This window comes from Amblyraja radiata, chromosome 16 (assembly GCF_010909765.2).
Source record: "Amblyraja radiata isolate CabotCenter1 chromosome 16, sAmbRad1.1.pri, whole genome shotgun sequence".
Classification (NCBI taxonomy): domain Eukaryota; kingdom Metazoa; phylum Chordata; class Chondrichthyes; order Rajiformes; family Rajidae; genus Amblyraja; species Amblyraja radiata.
The window spans coordinates 151,557-171,736 of NC_045971.1; the positions used below are offsets into that span (position 1 = coordinate 151,557).

The 20,180-nt window shown below is 43.6% G+C and overlaps 1 protein-coding gene across 1 annotated transcript in view; it reads right to left on the reverse strand.

Annotated features, from left to right (window-relative positions):
• Positions 1 to 20,180, reverse strand: part of LOC116981755 (PSMC3 interacting protein) — a 36,610-nt gene that overhangs the window by 13,547 nt on the left and 2,883 nt on the right. Inside the window, exons 2-5 of the mRNA XM_033034810.1 lie at positions 17,639 to 17,667; positions 13,993 to 14,093; positions 13,072 to 13,161; positions 9,869 to 9,980 (exon numbers count right to left, since the gene is read on the reverse strand). Coding sequence (XP_032890701.1) covers positions 9,869 to 9,980; positions 13,072 to 13,161; positions 13,993 to 14,093; positions 17,639 to 17,663 — 328 coding nt within the window. The 5' untranslated portion in view covers positions 17,664 to 17,667. The remainder of the gene's footprint in view (positions 1 to 9,868; positions 9,981 to 13,071; positions 13,162 to 13,992; positions 14,094 to 17,638; positions 17,668 to 20,180) is intronic.

Sequence of the window (20,180 nt, forward strand, 5' to 3'; positions counted from 1 at the left end):
TGTGGGTCTCTGGGATCTCCGTGCTTGCAGTGGGCCTGGGGGTCGGTGTCCCGTTGGTCCTGACGTCTCCGGTGACTGGCACTGACCTGCTGGTATCGCCGACGTGAAGACAGTGCAAAGCCCCCGCGCCGGTGCAATGAGCGGGGAGCTGGAGAGGGGAGGGAAGGGGTCACACACATGGCCGGGAAGCAGAGGGGTGTAGGTGGGGTGAAACTGAAGGGAGTGACAATCTGCTGCTGCCTGCCCGCTGAGTTAAAAAGTTCCCACGCAAGACTCACGTTACACTGTGTATCGTGAGTCTACCGTGGGAACTTTTTAACTCAGCGGGCAGGCAGCAGCATATTGTCAATTATTAACCCTCCCGCGCAATATACCCTCACCTTCTCTTTTATGAATGGGGGTTTAGTTCCCCTTTCTTCGAGGACCGACCGGAGGTTCCGTTGTCACCTCTGCGGGCCGCCCTCGGTGAACGTTTTCAAGGACCTTTCTTGAAGGACCGAAAAAATGTCCGCTATTCGGAGGTTTTCGTTATTTGGATCTTCGGATAAAAGGTTGTGCACCTGTATCTGTTAATGTACATGAAAAGATAGGGTTGGGTCGTGAATCTGCAATCTCCTAAATTTAGGATTTATGGTGACTATTAGTTATGACCTCTAATTTTTGATTTCCTCACCATAGAAACATAGAAAATAGGAGCAGGAGGCCATTCGGCCCTTCGAGCAAGCACCGCCACTCATTGTGATGATCATGGCTTATCGTCCCCAATCAATAATCCGTGCCTGCCTTCTCCCCATGTCCCTTGACTCCACTAGCCCCTAGAGCTCTATCTAACTCTCTTTTAAATCCATCCAGTGATTTGGCCTCCACTGCTCTCTGTGGCAGGGAATTCCACAAATTCACAAATCTCTGGGTCAAAATGTTTCTCACCTCAATCTTAAATGGACTCCCCTTTATTCTAAGACTGTGGCCCCTGGTTCTAGCCTCGCCCAACATTGGGAACATTTTTCCTGCATCTAGCTTGTCCAGTCCTTTTATAATTTTATATGTTTCTATAAGATCCCCCTCATTCTTCTAAACTCCAGTGAATACAAGCATAGTCTTCTCAATCTTTCCTCATATGACAGTCCCGCCATCCCAGGGATCAATCTCGTGAACCTACGCTGCACTACCTCAATCACAAGGATATTCTTCCCCAAATTAGGAGACCAAAACTGGACACAATACTCCAGATGTGATCTTACCAGAGCCCTATACAACTGCAGAAGAACCTCTATACTCCTATTCTGAAATCCTCTTCTTATGAAGGCCAATATTCCATTAGCTTTCTTCACTGCCTGCTGTACCTGTAAGCCAACTTTCAGTGACTGATATACAAGGACACCCAGGGCTCGCTGCACCTCCCCCTTACCTAACCTAACCCCATTGAGATAATAACCTGCCCCCTTGTTTTTGCCGCCAAAGTCGATAAACTCACATTTATCTATATTATACTGCATCTGCCACGCATCTGCCCACTCACTCAACCTGTCCCGGTCACCCTGCAACCTCCTAACATCCTCTTCACAGTTCACACTGCCACCCAGCTTTGTGTCATCTGCAAACTTGCTAGTGTTGCTTCTAATTCCCTCTTCCAAATCATTAATATATATGGTAAGCAGTTGCAGCCACAACACCGAGTCTTGAGACACTCCACTCGCCACTGCCTACCATTCTGAAGAGGACCTGTTCACTCCTACTCTTTGCTTCCGGTCTGTCAACCAATTTTCTATCCATGTCAACACCCTACCCCCAATACCATGTGCTCTAATTTTAGTCACCAGTCTCCCGTACGGGCCCTTATCAAAGGCTCTCTGAAAGTCTAGATACACTACATCCACTGGCTCCCCTTCATCCATTTTACTTGTCACATCCTCAAAAAATTTCAGAAGATTAGTCAAGCATGATTTCCCTTTCATAAATCCGTTGACTTGGACTAATCCTTTTACTGCTATCCAAATGCCTCATTATTATCTCTTTAATAATTGACTCCAGCATCTTTACCACCACCGAAGTCAGGCTAACTGGTCTGTAATTCCCCGTTTTCTCTCTCTCGCTCCTTTCTTGAAAAGTGGGATAACATTAGCTATCCTCCAATCCACAGGAACTGATCCTGAATCTATTGAACACTGGAAAATGATCACCAATGTCCACTATTTCTGGAGCCACCTCCCTGAGGACCCTGGGTTGCAGACCATCCGACTCAGGGATTTATCATCCTTCAGTTCCATTAGCCTACCCAATACTATTTCTCGCCTAATGAAAATTTCCTCTACCCCCTTAGATCCTCTGTCCTCCAGTACATCTGGGAGATTGTTTGTGTCTTCCTTAGTGAAGACAGATCCGAAGTACCTATTCAACTCTTCTGCCATTTCCTTGTTACCCATAATAATTTCACCCGTGTCTGCCTTCAAGGGACCCACATTTGACTTTGCTACTCTTTTTCCCTTAAAATATCTAAAGAAGCTTTTACTGTCCTTCTTTATATTCCCGGCCAGCTTCCCTTTGTACTTCATCTTTTCAGACCGTATTGCCTGTTTTGTTTCCTTCTGTTGTCCTATGAAAGTTTCCCAAGCCTCTGGCCTCCTCTTTGCTGTGTTATACATCTTTTCTTTTAGTTTTATTCTATCCCTAACTTCTCTTGTCAGCCACGGTTGCCTCCTACTCCCCTTAGAATCTTTCTTCCTTTTTGGAATGAAATGATCCTGCGTCTCCCAGATTATGCCCAGAAATTCCTGCCATTGCTGTTCCACCGTCATTCCTGCTAGGATCCAGAGGAAACATTTTTTCAAATTTCATCTATAAACCCCTTTCTTCTCATCAGCTCTACAGAAACCTCCTCTAATAATGCACCCTCTCAATACTGGTATCACATTTCAGGATATTTTTTGCAACCTCTACACCAATTCCACTTCTTTTTTTTATTAGTAGACATATTATAAAGTATAGTTACATATTATAATAAAAAGACTTTTCATATACATCAGTCATACATTATTAAAATGTTCAATTATCAATTACTTCTGCTTCTAGTGTTTTTATTTTTTATAGAAAGAGAGAGAAAGAGAGGGTAGAAAGTTACAAATTAAAAAAAACAGAAAAACAGAGGAGGTGGAATGGGTTACCTGTAATACGTCAATGGAGATAGGTTCGTAGATTATAAAGTATAGCTTTTCATCTGATCCTGAGTTCAAGTTTCAGTTGGGTCCTCGTGCTGTGCCAATCTATCCCTTCAGATAGTTAATGAATGGAGCCCAGATTTTATCGAAAATATCTTGTTTGTCCATTAAGACAAGTCTAATTCTTTCTAAGTATAGGGTCTCCGACATTTCCATAATCCACATATTAATTGTGGGGGTTGTAGGGCCTTTCCAAAATTTTAATATTGATTTTTTTCCTGATTATTATACTGTAGTCGAGGAAATTTCTTTGGTTTGTTGTGAGTGTTAAACTTTGTTCTGATATTCCAAGTATCATTAATTTTGTGTTTGGGTCCAGTTTTGTATTAATCACTTCTGAAATTATTTCAAAAATATCAGTTCAGAAATGTTTAAGTTTTATACAGTTTGCAAACGTATGTGTTAAATTAGCCTCTAGATGTAGACATTTATCACAAATAGGAGAGATTTGTGGGAAGATTCTATTTAGTTTTATTTTAGAGTAGTGTAGTCTATGTAAGACCTTGAATTGTATTAAAGTATGTCTGGCATTTAATGAACATTGATGTATTTGTTGTAAACTTTCGTCCCACATATCTTTCGTTATAGGGTGACCTATTTCATTTTCCCATTTGTATCTATATGGTTCGGTCGGTGGTACCTCATTGTTTAGTAGGGTGTTATAAATATAAGCTATTAGCTTTTCAGTATTAGGATGCTTGTTCAAACATTCATCATGAATTTCTGATTCCCTACTCCTATAGACTTGTGTATTAGATTTAACATAATCTCTAATTTGTAGATATCTGAAGAAATTATTTGAGTGCAGTCCATAATTCTGTTGTAACTCTTGAAATGAAAGAAAAGTGCCTTTCCCATAAAGATGTCCAATATTTTTGATTCCATAATCTTTCCATTGTGTGAAACCTTTGTCCATAAAGGATGATTTGAATGAAGGATTATTTACAATGGGAAGGCATAGTGGTATATTATTCAATTTTAAATCTTTTTTTATTTGTTTCCAAATTCGTATTCCACTATGTATTATGGGGTTTTCTTTATAGGTTTTTTTGTGCAGTTTTGTGGGGGCAAATATGATCGGACCTATTTCAAAAGGTAGACAGTCTTCCTTTTCCATCATTAACCAATCTGGTTGTCGATCCATTTCTTCCAGCCAGAAATTCATGTTTTTAATATGGACTGCCCAAAAATAAAATAAGAAATTTGGCAAAGCCAAACCTCCATTTATCTTTGACTTACATAAAAGTTTTTAACTTATTCTATGATTCTTATAATCCCAGACAAAACTTGTAACAATGGAGTCGACTTTTTTGAAACATTTTTTTTTGGAATATATATCGGAATTAATTGAAATAGGTACAGCAGTTGCGGTAAAAAAATCATTTTTATAGCATTAATTCTCCCAAGCATAGAAATGGGGAGTGTTTTCCAGTATTGAATATTCTTATGTAGTTTATTCAGTAAGGGTGGGAAATTTAGTTTAAATAAAGAGGTATATGTCTTAGTTACATAGATTCCTAAGTATTTAAATTTATCTTTAACTATTTTAAAAGGGGATTGTTGTATTGTATGTAAATTGAATTTTGTTATTGGCATGATTTCACTTTTATTCCAATTAATTCTATATCCCGAAAACTGACCACATTGAGTTATTAGATTTAATAAGTTTGGAATACTAGTTTCTAACTTTGTAATATATATTAGTACATCATCTGCATATAAGGAAATTTTATTCCTTGTGTCTCTAGTATTGTATCCATATATTCCTGGATGGTTTCTAACGCTTTCTGCTAGGGGTTCGATTGCAAGAGCAAATAATAGTGGGGATAGTGAACATCCTTGTCTACAGCCTCTAGAGAGATTAAATTTAGTTGATAACATTTTGTTTGTTAATATTCTGGCTGTTGGATTAGAATATAACAATTTAACCCATGTACAGTACTTCTCTCCTAGTTGAAATTTTTCCATCACCGAAAATAAATATGGCCATTCTACCTGGTCAAATGCTTTTTCAGCATCTAACGAAATAATTGCTAGATCTGCATTAGGAATTCTATTGGAGTATATAATATTAAATAATCTTCTCAGATTATAAAATGAATAACGTTTTGGGATAAACCCTGTTTGGTCGGGATGTATTAATTTACTGATCACTAAGCTCAATCTATTAGATAAAATTTTAGTTAATATTTTCTGATCAGTATTTAAGAGGGCTATAGCTCTGTATGAACCTGGGTCTTCAAGATCCTTGTCCGTTTTTGGTATGAGTATGATTGTAGATTCATTTAGAGTTTCTGGGAGTTTCTGTTGAGTGTAGGCGTATTTGTACATTGTCTGTAGGCGTGGGGAAAGCAAATCATAATTTTTTTAATAAAATTCAGAATTTAGACCATCAGGGCCTGCAGCCTTTCCGTTTTTTTAAAGATTTGATTGACTCTTCGATGTCTTTTATCGTAATTTCAGCCCATAGTAATTCTCTCTCTTTCTGATCTAGACCCACAAACTTACAATTCTGTAAAAATGTTTCCATTCCCGTTGATTGTTCTGTTATTTTAGATGAATACAATTTTTGGTAGTACAGGTGCACAACCGTTTATCCGGAGTTCCGGAAACCGAAAAACTCTGAAAACCGGCCATTTTTCCCAGGATGTCGTCTGCACAACAAAGCTCGCGTTTGGCGCCAAACTTGACCCGAAACGACCCACGGTCAACCCAGGTCTGTACTACTGTAGCGGCTGCCTCCTCCCCGGAGACCGGGGAGACACTTAAACATCTGTAAATCATTGCTTAAATGTTAGTCAGTTAGTTTGGAGGGCTTTTATGTGAAAAAGGGGGGGGGGGGGGGGGGGGGGGGGGGGGGGGGGAGGTGAAGGGGGAAACTTTCATTCTTAGTCCCCTACCTGGTCGGAGAGGCGGGGAGCGGTCAATGCCTTACCGGGTCGCCGTGCAGTAAGCTCCGGAGCGCTGTGGCCGCCGACTCCCAGCTGGGGCTGCGGGCGTCCGGCCGTGGGCGGTGCCGGTTGTAGCTCCGACCCCGGCAACTCTACCCCTGGCTGCGCGGCGCTCCAAATCCAGCGCGGCCCGTAGCCCCAGCACCGCTGTGGCCACCGACATGTTGTGTGTCGGCGGCCACAGCGCTCCGGAGCTTACCGCACGGCGACCCGGTAAGGCATTGCCCGCTCCCCGCTGGTATCCCAGCGCTGCGACGCCGCCGACTCCCAACATCGCGGAGCTGGGGCTGCGGGCTGGATTTGGAGCGCCGCGCAGCCAGGGGTAGAGTTGCCGGGGTTGGAGCTACAACCGGCGCCGCCCGCGGCCGGTCGCCCGCAGCCCCCAGCTCCGCGATGTTGGGAGTCGGCGGCCACAGCGCTCCGGAGCTTACTGCACGGCGACCCGGTAAGGCATTGCCCGCTCCCCGCCTCTCCGACCAGGTAGGGGACTAAGAATTAAAGTTTCCTCCTTCACCCCCCACCAACCACATAAAATCCCTCCAAACTAACTGACTAACATTTATGCAATGATTTCCCCGGTCTCCGGGGAGGAGGCAGCCGCTCCAGACTTTTCATGCCGCCCGCGCTACCTACCTAATCTACGCTAAAAATCTTCCATTCGGAAATCCGAAAAATTCCGAAATCCGACAAGTGTCCCAAGGCTTTCGGATAAAAGGTTGTGCACCTGTATAGTAGAAATCTATCATTAATATCTTTAGGCAGTGTTAATGTTTCTCCCTTGTCTGTTCTAATTTTGTATATTGTTTTTTCCCCATCCAATTTACGAAGTTGACGCGCTATTAGTTTTTGTGGTTTATCACCAAATTCAAAATTTAATTGTTTTGTATGTTGATAAAGTTTTATGACTTGGTCTGAATATATCTTGTTTAATTTATATTTCAGTACTGCAATTTTATTGTGTTTTATCATGGATGGTGCTGCTGCATTTTCTGTGTCTAATTGCTTTATTTCCATTTCCAGTTTCTGTTGTTTGGCCCTATTCTCTTTATTAAAAAATGATTGGGAAGAAATTAATGCTCCACGTACTAATGCTTTAAATGTTTCCCAAAGAAGGGAAGCAGAGATTTCAGGGCTGTCGTTAGCCTCAAAAAACATTTTAATCTGTTTTATTAGGTATTCATTACATAACTTATCTTTTAAAATTTGGGGATAACACTTTGCCTCTCTTGATAGGTTCATTAATTCCCTTAACATTCCAACTGCAGAATTTAATTCCCTCACAATTCCATTTCTAGGGGGGGTCGGCAACCTTGTTCTGCATAGGGGCCGGACACATATCTGTGAGCGGATGGCGAGCCACATCTATCACGTGTACGCATGATCCCGCCGTGGATGGCAGGCATCAAATAGATCCTGCCCCTTCGAGGACACCACCCGGAGAACTGGCCCCGAGTTGCTAGCAAAGATCATAGTAGCTCCTATGATCTTTGGCTACTAGTTACGGGCGCTCACGATCGTGGCGTACCTACAGCCCTTTGCCTTGGTTCTGTCCTGAAGGCGGTTGCTCATATATTCACACTCACTCGTCCCCGGCCTAGTGACAACCCCGATCCCGACAGTGAAGCCCAGACAAAAAGGTGCACGGCCGTGCCGGCGGCTTAGTGCAGGATGCGGTACAGCGAGAGCTCGGCGCTACTCGGCAGCTCTGCCCTTGCAGCTGCCAGCACAGGCCTCCTTGTGTCACCGCGCCTGGGCGCCACAACCTCAGCCCCGGGAGGTACCGGAGATGACAGAAGTCGGCGAGCCGAATAAAAACGTAGAAAAATACACCTTCGGGCTGGATGATTTCGGGTTATGGGCCGCATTCGGCCCAGGGGCCGTATGTTGCCAACCCCTGACCTAGAGAGTTAAGTCACAGCAAACAACATAAAACATCTAAATCAGTATGTAGAGGAACCAATAAGGAAACATCAAATTTATATCTCGTATTGTAGAATGAGAAAGGGTTAATGAGAAATCTAGTAACTAAGGAACCTTGGAGAAGAATAAGATGGAATTTTAGATGTAGATTGGAAGTAAGTGTGAAATCAGGATATTGACTCTAAACAAAGCAAATTATTTAAGTACAAGGTATAAATTGACTATGATCAATAAATGGACATTGTACTAAATGAGTAACGGCCTACATTTAAATAATTAATTCACAACAAATATATATCACGTTAAGATAAAAATATAGAAAACATTTCTAATTGTCACTGATAAGAACAGTTGAACAGCATGAGATCAAAAGAAAAGGGACAATGATACCAAATGCGGGGATAAGAAAACAAAATGGAGAAAGTGATGCAGAATAACATAATTGTCTGGTAAAAAAGGTTTTACATGATAAAAGCTTCTTTAGATTATAAAAAGGGAAAGATTTGCGAAAGGGAAAAATATGCCCTTCATTATTTTGCACATCTCTCTTAGGTTATCCCTCAGCCTTCTCTGCACAATAAAATCAAACTCAGCTTATCAATAGACACAAAATGTTGGAATAACTGCAGCTTATCAAAATCTAGCCCCCCTATTTCCCAAATGTTCCCTTCCACCTATACCTCTCCCATTTCATTCCTCATCTCTCCTTATCAAATACCCTTTTATCTCAATTTCACTCCCAGCCTTTGTCACTTACTCCACCAAACTGCCAACCAAAGCCCCCTCACCTGTATCCCCCTATCACTTGCCTAACGTTGTCTGTCTCCACCTCTCTTTTCCAGCTTTCTCCCCACTACTCCATCAGCATCTGCCCAAAATGTTGCCGGATCATTCCCACTGCAGATGCTGCCAGAGCTGCAGAGTTCCTCCAGCACTTTATGTAGAGCTAAAATGCCAATGCACGAGTCATTGTATCACCTTGTCTGTGTAATTGATGAAACATAGAAACATAGAAATTAGGTGCAGGAGTAGGCCATTCGGCCCTTCGAGCCTGCACCGCCATTCAATATGATCATGGCTGATCATCCAACTCAGTATCCCGTAACTGCCTTCTCTCCATACCCTCTGATCCCCTTAGCCACAAGGGCCACATCTAACTCCCTCTTAAATATAGCCAATGAACTGGCCTCGACTACCCTCTGTGGCAGGGAGTTCCAGAGATTCACCACTCTCTGTGTGAAAAAAGTTCTTCTCATCTCGGTTTTAAAGGATTTCCCCCTTATCCTTAAGCTGTGACCCCTTGTCCTGGACTTCCCCAACATCGGGAGCAAACTTCCTGCATCTAACCTGTCCAACCCCTTAAGAATTTTGTAAGTTTCTATAAGATCCCCTCTCAATCTCCTAAATTCTAGAGAGTATAAACCAAGTCTATCCAGTCTTTCTTCATAAGACAGTCCTGACATCCCAGGAATCAGTCTGGTGAACCTTCTCTGCACTCCCTCTATGGCAATAATGTCCTTCCTCAGATTTGGAGACCAAAACTGTACGCAATACTCCAGGTGTGGTCTCACCAAGACCCTGTACAACTCATGACACTCATCTATAAATATTGGCTCACACAAGGTTTACCTCACATTCTTGTACTACATACATTCGGCCAAAAAAAGAGAAAGCATAATCACCACCTTGATATTCGCATCCCACCATTAGAATTCTCCAAACACAGCCTCCTCACCCCACACTATGTAATTTTATCCTCCACCTATTTATTCCCCGTTATACCTGCTTCCATTTGACGACAGCTCTGTTGAAGGTTCTGAAGCTTTTCACTCTGTTCACCTATCTGTTTATCTAGTGTCTTCAGATCAGCTTCGCCAACAACTGTAAATTGTTCCTGGAGGGAATCAGACAACAGTCAACCATAAGCAAAGGGTACAATCATCCACTAGACTCTAAGATGCAAAGATGATCATCAGGATGTTGCCTGGTATAGAGCATTTCAATATTGAGGAGAGACTGTAATATGGGTTTGACTTCCTTGGAAAGTCAAACCCAAAGGAGCAGATGGAAGAATGAATTAAGGTAGACTAGATTACGAGGGGAATAGATAGGATAATGACAATCATTTCTCCTTAGGAATGATATCCATAATCAGAGGGCGTAGAATCACAAAGTGATGCAGAACAAAAACTTTGGCCTGACTTATCCACGCGAATCAAGATGCACATCTAAAGTACACAAAATTGCTGGGGAAACTAGCATCTGCAGTTCCCCTTCGATATTCCAGCATCTGCAGTTCCCTTTTGAACAAGATGCACATCTACATCAGTCCCATTTGTCCGTGTTAGGCCAAATTCTGCTCTAACTCTATTTACAAGGTTGCAGATGACACCATGTCGTGGGCCAGATCATAAACATTGTTAAGACAACATACAAGAAAAAGATAAAGAGCTTAGCAATATGGTGTATTATAGTAATAGTAATATTGAGCTTAGTAATATAGATAAAGAGCTTAGTAATATGGTGCCAAGACAACAACCTCTCCCTCAATGCTAGCCAAAAGAATAAGCTGCCAGCCTAGTCCCTCCCTTAACCAGGTTTCTGTAACGGCTATATTGTCCTAGTCACACGTACTTATCCACACCCCGTGTACATCCACCTTAACCGTCAGGCCTCTCGCATTGAAATAAATGCAACTTAAACCATCAATACCTCTTCGCACCCTTCCATGCTCCTGTCTATCCTATCTACCGAAGTCGCTTTCATCGCCTTCTGTACAGTCTTCCAGCTTCTCACTTGCCTGCCAATCTAGATTAAACAGCCCCGAGTAGCACTCGCAAACCTACCCGCTAGGATATTGGTTCCCATATGTTCAGATCTCAATGGTTCAAAACTGAATCTTTGCCCACACCAACTCCTCAGCCACACATAAACCTGTCTTCTCTTCCTACTTTTATTCTCACTAGCATTTAGTTCCGGGAGCAATCCAGAATTTATTATCCCACCAAAAACCACCCCCATCCTCCCAATCTCTTCCCTGTGCCCCACCTGGACATGCACTAATTTCTCCCCTTTCCCCGCTATTCCTATCTCTGGCTTCACAATTCACACTTCTATTCTTTTGCCTTTTCATCTCCGGCCTTTGTCCAACCTTCTGCCTGTCAAAACTCCTCCATCCCTCATCTGTATCCACCTATCACTAGCCAGGATTTGTCCCGACTCTCCTCTCATCCAGCGTTCTCCTCCATCACCACAATCAGTCAGAAGGGTCCTGACCTGAAACATCACTTATCCATCTCTAGAGATGTTGCCTGACCCTCTGAATTACTCTAACACTTTGTGCCTTTTTTTTTGTAAACTAGCATCAGCAGTTTGTTTCTCCACTATCCTTGAAGTTCTGCTTTTAAACCTTTTGTTTAGCTCCCCGTATTCACTCCAAAGGACCTCATCCCATTTCCTACCAATGTCCTTTGTGCCAATGGGCACAACAACTTCCAGCTACACGCACTGCGTCCAGAAGGGTACCACAAGGTCTTGACCCGAAACGTCACCTATTCGTTTTCCCCAGAGATGCTGTCTGACCTGCTGAGTTACTCCAACATTTTGTGTCCACCATCCTGGAGTCTCTATTGCTGCCACAGAACCTCCTGTGTGTCCCCTAACTAACGTGTATCCTATCCTATCACCCTTCCTTGCTGAGCCTCAGAGCCAGGCACGATCCCACCGATCTGGCAGCTGTTGCTCTTTCCTCACTGGTCATTCCCCCCCCCCTCCTAATGTCCAAAGGGGCTTGTCTAGGGGGATGGCTACAGGGAATTGCAGCACTCTGTCTATTCCCTTTCCTTGTGGTCACCTATCTATTTTCTGTCCTGGAGACATTTTCATACAGCGGGTGGTGGTGTATGAAACATGCCAGATGAAGCAGTTGAGGCAGGCACAATAACCTTTAAAAGACATTTGGATAAGTCTTTCCATATGAAAGGTTTAGGGGATATGGGCCAAGCATGGGTGTGGGATTAGCTTGGATGGGGCATGTTGTTCAGTATTCAAAAGGTGCATAATTCTTTAAAATAACTTGGACCTGTGACCCTAAACTGCAAGGATTGTGTATCATAAGTAAACAAAAAATGGAAAGATCTCTCTCCTTAACAATCGTCATTGTCATGTTGGCCTGAAGGGCCGGTTTCCATGCTGTATGACTATAACTATCTGTAAATGGCTTTTAAATGTTGTGACAGTACTTGCCTCAACCACTTTTTCTGGCAGCCTGCTCCATATACCTACCACACCTTCTATGAAAAAGCTGCTCCATCAGTTCCTATTAAATCTTTCCCCTCTCACCTTTAACCCAGTTAACGGTTATCTAGTTATTGATTCTCCTTCCCTGGGAAAAATACTATGCATTCACCTTATCCAAGCCCCTCATGCTTTTATATACCTCTCTCAGGTCACCCAACAATTTTCTACTCTCTGCAGAATAAAGACCTTGCTTGCCCAACTGAAGATGGACACAAAATGCTGGTGTAATTCATCGGGACAGGCAGCATCTATGGAGAGAAGGAATGGACGAAGTTTTGGACCGAGATCCTCCAGACTAGTCAGGGGAAAGGAAAACCAGACATATAAATGGATGTAGAGGGATATAAGAACAAATGAATGAAAGATATGCAAAAAAGTAACAATGATAAAGGAAACAGACCATTGTTAGCTGTTTGCTAGGTGAGAACGAGAAGCTGGTGTGATTAGGGTCCGGGAGGGTTGGAGAGAGGGAAAGCAGGCGTTACTTGAAGTTAGAGAAATCAAATGTCATACCACTGGTTGTAGGCTGCCCAAGCGAAATATGAGATTCTATTCTTCATCTCATGCTGCCCATCTCTCCTTCTAATCCAGGCTCTTTTGGAAATGTTGGTTCCATGTTTCAGATGCTATCTATAGACCTACCCAAATACAGAGTCTGACATACAAATCAAATATAATTTTCTCACCTGATCAGCAAAGTAGATTTTCTGTTTCCCATATACCTTTTCTTTTATTTTCCCATCTTGTGCTAGCTGCTCAAGGGCTTTCACTGCAGCCTGCCACAAAAGATTTGATGAAACTGTTACCATAACAAAACCCTGTTTTAACAGGGTTGCAACTCCATAAATCATAATAAAGGACACTAATTAAATCAGAATATAACTTTTGCCACTAATGCATTCCTAGAATCCACTCCACAGAACTGTCAGCCAGTTGCTTCCTTGCAGCCCCCGGCATTCTGATGTGGTACTCCACCCTCGGACATTTCTCCAAAACATTACTTTTGAAAAATTGAACTGATTAATCCTGTTGCACACTGATCAAACCAAAGAAAAATTATTTGGATGAGAACGTACATGGCAAGATTAGCAAGTTTACAGATGATACAAAATTGGGTGGTTTTGCAGGTCGTGAAGATGGTTGTGAAAATTTGCAGCAGAATGCTGATTGATTAGCCAAGTGGCTGAGGAATGGTCGATGGAATTTAATACATCAGCCATGATACATAGGCCGAATGGCCTACTCCTGCACCTATTTTCTATGTATCTATGTAATACAGAGAAATGTGAGCGGTTTCATTTTGGGAAGCCTAGCATGGGCAGGACCAACAGTGAATGGTAGGGATCCGGGGGGAGGTGGTGGTGTTGCACTTGGGGGGTACTGTGTTCAGTTTTGGTCACGCACCTATAGAAACGATACCATTAAGCTGGAAAGAGAGCAGAAAAGATTTACAAGGATGTGGCCTGTGATGAACTGTGTTTCAAGGATAGGTTGGGCAGCCTCGGACTTTATTCTTTGGAGCATGGGAAACTGAGGAATGATCTTATACGGGTACATAAAATCAAACAATCAAGGGACTGACCCATAGTAACACAAAACAATCTTACCGTTTTCCCAAAATGATGTTCTTGCTGGAGATTCTGAAAAATATCCTGCGCACTGAAGGGCCGATTCTGGTCAGTTAAATACTTTAAAATAATGGCGAAAGCTAAAAATAATGCATCAAAATATTATATAATTTTATTGAAGAGAATTATTTACACCCACCAGCATCTTATTACTTGTTGTTTAAGAAGGAACAGCAGATGCTGGAAAATCGACGGTACACAAAAAAGCTGGAGAAACTCAGCGGGTGCAGCAGCATCTATGGAGCGAAGGAAATAGGCAATGTTTCGGGAGCGAACGAAATAGGCAACGTTTCGGGGCGAAGTAAATAGGCAACGTTTCGGAGCGAAGGAAATAGGCAACCTCCCGAAAAGTTGCCTATTTCCTTCGCTCCATAGATGCTGCTGCACCCGCTGAGTTTCTCCAGCTTTTTTGTGTACCTTCTTATTACTTGTTGTCTTATTACTCTCTAGGATTTGAGTACATATGCTCCAAGGTCTCTATGCTCCCCAAAACCTCTGAATATTCATCTATTGTGCATTCTTTTGTACTGTTATACCTCAACAAATGCATTTTTTACTTCTATTAATTAATTTCCAATTGTTATTTTTATACCCATCAAACCTGTTTGTAATACAGTGCGGGTCAGGCAGCATCTCAGAATATGGATAGGTGACGATTTGGCTTGGGACCCTAGTTCAGTCTGAAGAAACATTGGTTATCCACGTTCTCCTGCAATGGTGCCTAATCCGTTGAGCTACACCTGCACTATGTCTTCTTTTGTAAACCAGCATATGCATGTTCTTGCTTCGGAGTTCAAGATAGACACAAAATGCTGGCGTAATTTAGGGTTAGGGTTAGGGTTAGGCCGCATCTCAGGATAGGAGGAATGGGTGATGTTACGGGCTGAGACCCTTCTTTAGAATATCTTTCCGTAAACTAGGACCTTCTACGTCTCAAACAACCACATTGATTTTGTATAACAATCAAGCCTTCGCATTCAAATCCTAATATTGAGTACACGCTGCCAAGTAATATCAAATCAAGGATACTCAACTTCCTGGCCCATGGGCTACAATCAGTGAAGATAGATGACAACTATCCTCCATGATAATTCTCAACACCTGTACCCTGCAAGGATGCATTCTTAGCTTCTTACTATATTCCCAATACACTCACGAATGCATCTGTATTCTGCTGACTCCATTTACATAATTTGCAGATGACAGCACTGTAGTGAGCCAGATCTTGAACAATGACAAGACAGAGAGTATAGGAAGGAAATATTAGGAGGGCTTAGTAACATGGTGTCAAGATAACCTCTCCCTCAATTTCAGCAAAATAAAGGAGCTAATCATAATCCTACTTTATTAGCCAAGTATGTTTTGCAACATACGATTTGCCATATAGTCATACCAATAAAAAGCAAAACACACAAAATACATTTTAACATAAACATCCACCAGTGACTCCTCCACGTTCCTCAGTTATGGAAGGCGAAAAAAAGTTAAATCTCTTCCCTTCTTTGTTCCTGCAGTCGGGTGCCTCGAGCCTTCCATTATCTATTGTTGACAGGGCGATCTTGGCCCCGACAACAATAGACAACAGATACTGCATCGGGTTGATCAAGCTCCCGCATCAGGGGGGGATCTCAGCCGTTTGGGGGGGGGGGGGGGGATCTCAGCCGTTTGGGGGGGGGGGGGGGGTAGGGGGAAATTATCTGAAGAAGTTGGTGAGAGTTGTAGGGGACGTGGCAACCTTCCTAAGCCTGCTAAGGAAGTAGAGGTGTTGGTGTGCTGCCTTGGTCATTGCTTCAATATGGGTGGTCCAGGAGAAGTTGTTGGTGATATTGTCTCCCAGGAATTTGACGTTTTCCACCATCTCTACTTCAGCACCGTCAATCCAAACTGGGGTATGGGCTCCGGTTTGCTTCCTGGTCAATCACTATCTCCTTTTCCTTGCTGACATTGATATAGGCCTAACTTGGGCAGGTGGAACTCATGTAGATAGTGCATGTTGGTTGGCATGGGTAAGTTAGGCTAAATAGCCTGTTTCCACCCTTTATTAGTATGACACTATAACCCAGCAGCACATGGAATCTCGTCATAGTATTTTAAACTAACCAATGCCCTTGGATTGAAACATAGAAAATAGGTGCAGGAGGAGGCCATTCGGCCCTTCGAGCCAGCTCCGCCATTCATTGTGATCATGGCTGAATGTCCCCAATCAATAACCCGTGCCTGCCTTCTCCCCATATCCGTTGACTCCACTAGCCACTAGAGCACTAACTCTCTCTTAAATCCATCCAGTGACTTGGCCTCCACTGCCCTCTGTGGCAGGGAATTCCATAAGTTCACAACTCTGGGTGAAAAAGTTTGTTCCCAGTCTTAAATGACCTCCCCTTTATTCTAAGACTGTGGGCCCTGGTTCTGGACTCACCCAAGATGAGTCTCGACCTGAACCGTCAACCACTCCTTCTCTCCAGAGATGCTGCCTGTCCCACTGAGTTACATCAGCACTCTGTGAAACATCCCTATCCATGTTCTCCAGAGATGCTGAGTTACTCCAGGTTTTTGTCCAGATTTCTGTTGCAGTGCCAACTTAAAATCAAGCTTGTCACATTCCCCCAGAATCCACAATATTTAAGATATTTAGTGCAAATAAAAGCAGATTTCTGAAAAAACTAAGCAGGTTCAGCATCAAGTGTGAAGGGAACTTGTCAATATTCCAGATCGGAACACTGATTCAGATTTTGAAGTTTACCAAGGGAGATATGGTGAAATACCTTCTTAAAACCAGAATTTACAGATGACTGTTCAAACTTTGGAGCTCAAAATACAACTGCCAAACCAGCCAAATTTAAAGGTCATAGAATATTATGATGGTGACTATTTGGCCCATCGTCTGTATTGGCCAAATCTACCAATGTTTCACCATGCAACTCTACTCTTGGAGTACAGCCAAGTACGGCTTCATACCATGTCACGAGTCAAGTGTTCTACGGAACAATTAATTTCCTACAGATATATGAACATAGTACTCTATAAACAGACACATAAATAAACAATAATAGTGTCAAGTTAAAAATAATGCCCCCCCAAGTCTATATAGCTTGGAGCCAATTTAGAGGTTGTGGTGTTTAACAGCCGGATGGCTGTAAATTGTTTCTGCATTCTCCAGATTTCCCTTTAATCTCTTCCCTGTTTTTTTGTGCCGTCCAGAGTTGTGCGTCCCTCCCACTCGCTGCCCCCTCACTCTCAGCCTGACCACCCCCTCACTCCCCTCCCGCTCCCCTCCCGCTCCCCTCCCTCACTCTCACCCTGACCACCAACACCCCGCTACCCTTCCCCGAACTCTCACTCTGACCCCCTTCCCCTCGCCCCTCCCTCACCCTGACCACCGCCACCCCTCCTTTATTCTCACCCTGACCCCCCTCTTCCCCTACGTCTGCCTCATTCACACCCGACCCCCCTCTTCCCTCACTCTCCCCCCTCCCCTCCCTCTGACCCACCTTCCCCCCTTCCCTCACTCTCACCATGACCCTCCCCCCCCTTCCCTCACTCTCACCATGACCACCTCCACCTTTCCTCACAACTCCGGCAACAAGCTGAGCAAACCCATCGTATCCTCACTGTTGTGGAAACCCACCAGCACAATCCTTCTGCTTGCTCATCGCGGCCCTAAGCGGAGAGTCGGGCCGCGGAGGTGAAGATGGTCAGATCTTTGGTCAGACGCGCAGCGGACCGACCGTTTCTCCCAAAGATCATAGAGCGGAGCAAGATACTCCACTCGTGCGAAATCTAATGCACTGAGGTGTAGTGAGTAACATAGTCCGCTCCAAACCGCTCTGTGATCTTTGGTTCCTTCCCCGTCGCCGCCTTTCCCGCCTTTCCCTCAGCACATGCGCACAAGAACGGCGGGCCTTGCGCCGTCTGAAGCCTCGTTTCCTAGGCAACGGCCCGAATCGGCCCGGCCCGGCCCGGGCCTGTGAAGCCAACGTTCCTCCCGAAATACCTCAACTTGATCCGCTCAGACGAGCGGTTTAACCTGAACCATAATTGCTTCCAATCAACCTCTGCAGCTGAAAACAGAAACTTTGCAGACACTGGGAATGCGAATTAAAAGCAGACATGCCGTAGAGGATCAAAATGTCGGGCAGCGTCCATGGAGAAAGAAAAGGACCTGTCCCACTTGGCCGTCATTTGCACGTCACGCAGATGGCGCGCGTAGATTTTGTACATTACAAAATCCTGCGCGGCCGCGCGTCACTGCCTATGTCAGACTGACATAGAAACATAGAAACATAGAAAATAGGTGTAGGAGTAGGCCATTCGACCCTTCGAGCCTGCACCGCCATTCAATATGATCATGGCTGATCATCCAACTCGGTATCCTGTACCTGCCTTCTCTCCATACCCCCTGATTCCTTTAGCCACAAGGGCCACATCTAACTTCCTCTTAAATATAGCCAATTAACTGGCCTCAACTACCTTCTGTGGCAGAGAATTCCAGAGATTCACCACTCTATGTGTGAAAAATGTTTTCCTCATCTCGGTCCTAAAAGATTTCCCCCTTATCCTTAAACTGTGACTCCTTGTTCTGGACTTCCCCAACATCGGGAACAATCTTCCTGCATCTAGCCTGTCCAACCCCTTAAGAATTTTGTAAGTTTCTATAAGATCCCCCCTCAATCTTCTAAATTCTAGCGAGTACAAGCCGAGTCTATCCAGTCTTTCTTCATATGAAAGTCCTGACATCCCAGGAATCAGTCTGGTGAACCTTCTCTGTACTCCCTCTATGGCAAGAATGTCTTTCCTCAGATTAGGGGACCAAAACTGTACGCAATACTCCAGGTGTGGTCTCACCAAGACCCTGTACAACTGCAGTAGAACCTCCCTGCTCCTATACTCAAATCCTTTTGCTATGAATGCTAACATACCATTCGCTTTCTTCACTGCCTGCTGCACCTGCATGCCTACTTTCAATGACTGGTGTACCACGACACCCAGGTCTCGTTGCATCTCCCCCTTTCCTAATCGGCCACCATTCAGATAATAGTCTACTTTCCTGTTTTTGCCACCAAAGTGTTTAACCTCACATTTATCCACATTATACTACATCTGCCATGCATTTGCCCACTCACCCAGCCTATCCAAGTCACCTTGCAGCCTCCTAGCATCCTCCTCACAGCTAACACTGCCCCCCAGCTTCGTGTCATCCGCAAACTTGGAGATGTTGCATTCAATTCCCTCGTCCAAATCATTAATATATATTGTAAATAGCTGGGGTCCCAGCACTGAGCCTTGCGGTACCCCACTAGTCACTGCCTGCCATTGTGAAAAGGACCCGTTTACTCCTACTCTTTGCTTCCTGTCTGCCAGCCAGTTCTCTATCCGCATCAATACTGAACCCCCAATACCGTGTGTCTTAAGTTTGTATAGTAATCTCTTATGTGGGTCCTTGTCGAAAGCCTTCTGAAAGTCCAGATATAACACATCCACTGGTTCTCCCTTATCCGCTCTACTAGTTACATCCTCGAAAAATTCTATAAGATTCGTCAGACATGATTTACCTTTCATAAATCCATGCTAACTTTGTCCAATGATTTCACCATTTTCCAAATGTGCTGCTATCCCATCTTTAATAACTGATTCTAGCAGTTTCCCCACTACCGATGTTAGACTAACTGGTCTGTAATTCCCCGTTTTCTCTCTCCCTCCCTTTTTAAAAAGTGGGGTTACATTAGCTACCCTCCAATCCTCAGGAACTACTCCAGAATCTAAAGAGTTTTGAAAAATTATCACTAATGCATCCACTATTTCTGGGGCTACTTCCTTAAGTACTCTGGGATGCAGCCTATCTGGCCCTGGGGATTTATCGGCCTTTAATCCATTCAATTTACCTAACACCACTTCCCGGCTAACCTGGATTTCACTCAGTTCCTCCATCTCATTTGACCCCCGGTCCCCTGCTATTTCCGGCAGATTATTTATGTCTTCCTTAGTGAAGACAGAACCAAAGTAATTATTCAATTGGTCTGCCATGTCCTTGTTCCCCATGATCAATTCACCTGTTTCTGACTGTAAGGGACCTACATTTGTTTTAACTAATCTTTTTCTCTTCACATATCTATAAAAACTTTTGCAATCAGTTTTTATGTTCCCTGCCAGTATTACCTCCTGCACAGAAG